The sequence below is a fragment of the Neopelma chrysocephalum genome, unplaced genomic scaffold, assembly GCF_003984885.1.
Source record: "Neopelma chrysocephalum unplaced genomic scaffold, ASM398488v2 Primary Assembly neopelma1_126583, whole genome shotgun sequence".
Lineage (NCBI taxonomy): Eukaryota > Metazoa > Chordata > Aves > Passeriformes > Pipridae > Neopelma > Neopelma chrysocephalum.
The window spans coordinates 1-2,718 of record NW_020930445.1 but is presented as its reverse complement, the minus strand read 5'-3'; the positions used below and the strand labels follow the sequence as shown (position 1 = coordinate 2,718).

At 61.4% G+C, this 2,718-nt stretch overlaps 1 protein-coding gene across 1 annotated transcript; it reads right to left on the bottom strand.

The window, feature by feature from the left end:
- Positions 1-489: 489 nt before the first annotated feature.
- LOC113962230 (sulfotransferase family cytosolic 1B member 1-like) lies at positions 490-2,402 on the bottom strand. Its single transcript, XM_027673015.1, has 7 exons — positions 2,101-2,402; positions 1,756-1,884; positions 1,557-1,654; positions 1,252-1,378; positions 1,071-1,165; positions 813-993; positions 490-739 (listed from the first exon to the last, which is right to left on the bottom strand). The coding sequence occupies exons 1-7, from the start codon at positions 2,246-2,248 to the stop codon at positions 627-629; spliced, it is 891 nt and encodes a 296-aa protein (XP_027528816.1). The 5' UTR covers positions 2,249-2,402; the 3' UTR covers positions 490-626.
- Between the last annotated feature and the right edge of the window lie 316 nt (positions 2,403-2,718).

The following is a 2,718-nucleotide window of genomic DNA, read 5'->3' as shown; positions in this document are numbered from 1 at the left end:
AGCATGGGCAGAGCACCCGCAGGGCACCCCAGGACACCCCTCTCACCTAATACAGTGCCGCTCTGTGCCGGGAGAGTGACGCTGGGACAGTGACACCACAAGGGTGACGGCAGTGGTTTTTACTGGGAGAGGCAGGGTGGCAAGGGCAGCAATGTTTGCCAGCACTGTGGCTGCCGGGAGGGAGGAGCGAACACAGGGAGAAGCCACCAGTCACTGACCTGCAGGCAGGGCCACAGTGCACTTCTTTCCACCCCCAGGTCCCAGACTGTGTCTCCCCACAGGGAGGACAGGGAGGCCACCTCTCACTGCCCATATCCAGCCAACAGCTTCCCCACATGCAGTTTTGCCACAACCCTCTGCAATCCCAGGAGCTGCTGGTAGCAATCCCCCCACCACGGCAGCTGAGGGGTGACACCTGCTTGTCCCCAGCCCAAGAAGAGGACAGCAGCCACAGGGGGATGGCAGGGTTGGGTCTGCACAGGCACAGGGTAGTGAGCACCCAATGCAGGGGTCAGGAAGCACATTTTATTACTCTCCAGCAGTCCCAGAGGAGGGGAAGCAGCCCCTGGTGTGGGAGCAGTGCCACCAGCATGGGGCGGATTTAGGGGGTGTCTGGCGGTGTCTCCTCAGATCTGAGTGCGGAAGCGCAAGTCGGTGCCCGACATCTTCTGCGCATAGTCCTGGTCAAAGCGCTCGTTCTGGGCCACGGTGAAGTGGTTCTTCCAGTCTCCGGTGGTGCCTGCGGCCGGGTGAGATGGGGCTCAGCAGGGGCCGGGGGCACAGGGCACCTGCAGGCCCCCAGAGCTGCTCACCTTTGCGCATGAAGGGGGACACGCCGTGGTCCATGAGGTCGGAGGGCACCTTGCTGTAGTTGGTGGTGGGGTTGTCCCGCATGGCCTCAAAGGAAGTGTGTCGGGTGATGGTGTCCAGTGCCGCCTCCGACAGCTCCTGCCCCAGGAACTGGGCCACCTTGACAATCTCCCGGCGGAGGTCCTATGGGACGCAGGCTGACGTTCACCACTCCTGCCACCCCCCCAGATGCCACACCACCATCCACCCCTGTCCATCACCTCCTTCAAGTCCTCGTAGAAGAGGTAGAGAATGGGGTGATCCTTCCTCCGCTCCCAGTAGCCCTTGACGTGGTTGTACCAGGAGCCATATGCCACTGCATGGGGAGAGCAGCCAGAGGATGTCAGTGGGTGACAGCACCCCACAGGGTCCCCACGTGCACCCAGGGGTGCCGTGTCCCACCTCTGCCGGCCATGAACTCCTCCAGGTACTGGGCCCATGTCCCGGGGTGTGGCTGTAACTTGTTCATAAGGTCAAAGTGGTAGTAGGAAACGGCCACATCCTTGGCATTGCGCCCCACATAGATCATCTGCAGATGGGTGACAGGGTGTGAGAACAGCCCCAGGGCCCCCTAACAGGGAGGATGCTCCAGCTCCCAGAAATCCCATGCCCCCTTAGTGTGCTCAAGGGAGCAGTGGGGGGTCCTGTCGCATGGGAACGGGGGGACTTAAATGCTCCTCAGGGCAGAGACCAGGGTGGGGAGTTACCTTGCAGCGGTTTTCCCAGAAGGATTTTGGCAATACATCTGCCGGCAGGTGGGTCTTCACCACACGGGGTGAGGGCATGGTGGTCAGCAGGTCCGTCCCTGGGGGATCCCAAAGCACTTCCTCAGTGGGCCCTTGGCAGAGACTCCCAGGACTCAGCCCCTGTTGGGGTGTCCATGGTCAAGCCCCCACACCTCACTACCTGCTGGCAACTTCCCAGGGACAGAGAACTCCAGCATGGGCACCCTCTTGCTGATAATGTCCCGCTTGCATTTCTCAGGGTCTCCGCCTTGCAGGATCATGTCCACAATCTCGCTGACCCAGGTGGTGCCTGGGGAAAGGAACTCATGAGGGGGCAGCCAGGGTGACATTGGGTGTCTGATCACTGACAACCCCTCAGACTTTAACCAGACACTGAGGGGGCAAAGGGGATCCCGCACAGCTCTGTCCCGACTGCCTCCAAATGTGCTGCATTTCCCCCACCTCAGGCATACAACACCCTCGCCCACATGGTACCAGCACATCTGGTACACTCAGGGATACTCACCAGATTTGGGGAAGGTGACCACCACAATGTCCTCAGGGTGACTCCGGAAGGTGTTGACACGTTCCCAGTTGTGGGTGAAGGCTTTGACCATGGGAATGCCGTGCACTGTGGGCCAGGGCTGACGCAGGTGGGGGTCTGGATCGGCCATCCTGCTGGGGACAGGGCTGACTGGTGAGGGGGGCCCCCCACACCCTCGCAGGGCAGCCACCAGCCAGGGCAGCCCAGGCAACTGGCACAATGCCTGCCCAGGGAGCGGCAGTGATAGCACTGGCACACAGACCAGAGGTCACTGCAGCCATTGCTGCACCCACCATTGGGGACAGGGGGCCCATCTGCAGGAAAAGGAGCACACCCAGCACCCAGCAAGGCAGGGGGTACCCATGGGGTACCAGCGTCACCCAGACCAAGTACCTCTCCCATTGCCTCAGCACCACGGGGGAGCAGGAAACTGGGTCCCAGAGGTTATTGCAGCAGACCTCACTGCAGGGGAAGGTTTAAGGTGGCTGATTACACCCAAAAATACCCCAAACCCACCAACCTGGACCCCACAGCACACAGCTCTGTGTGGCTGAGCATGGGCAGAGCACCCGCAGGGCACCCCAGGACACCCCTCTCACC

Coding starts and splice junctions, on each gene's coding strand:
- LOC113962230 (XM_027673015.1), bottom strand. CDS start 2,248: ATGGCCGATCCAGACCCCCACCTGCGTCAGCCCTGGCCCACAGTGCAC. Junction 1,885..2,100: donor GGTCACCTTCCCCAAATCTG/GTGAGTATCCCT, acceptor TCCTTTCCCCAG/GCACCACCTGGGTCAGCGAG. Junction 1,379..1,556: donor TCTGGGAAAACCGCTGCAAG/GTAACTCCCCAC, acceptor ACCCATCTGCAG/ATGATCTATGTGGGGCGCAA.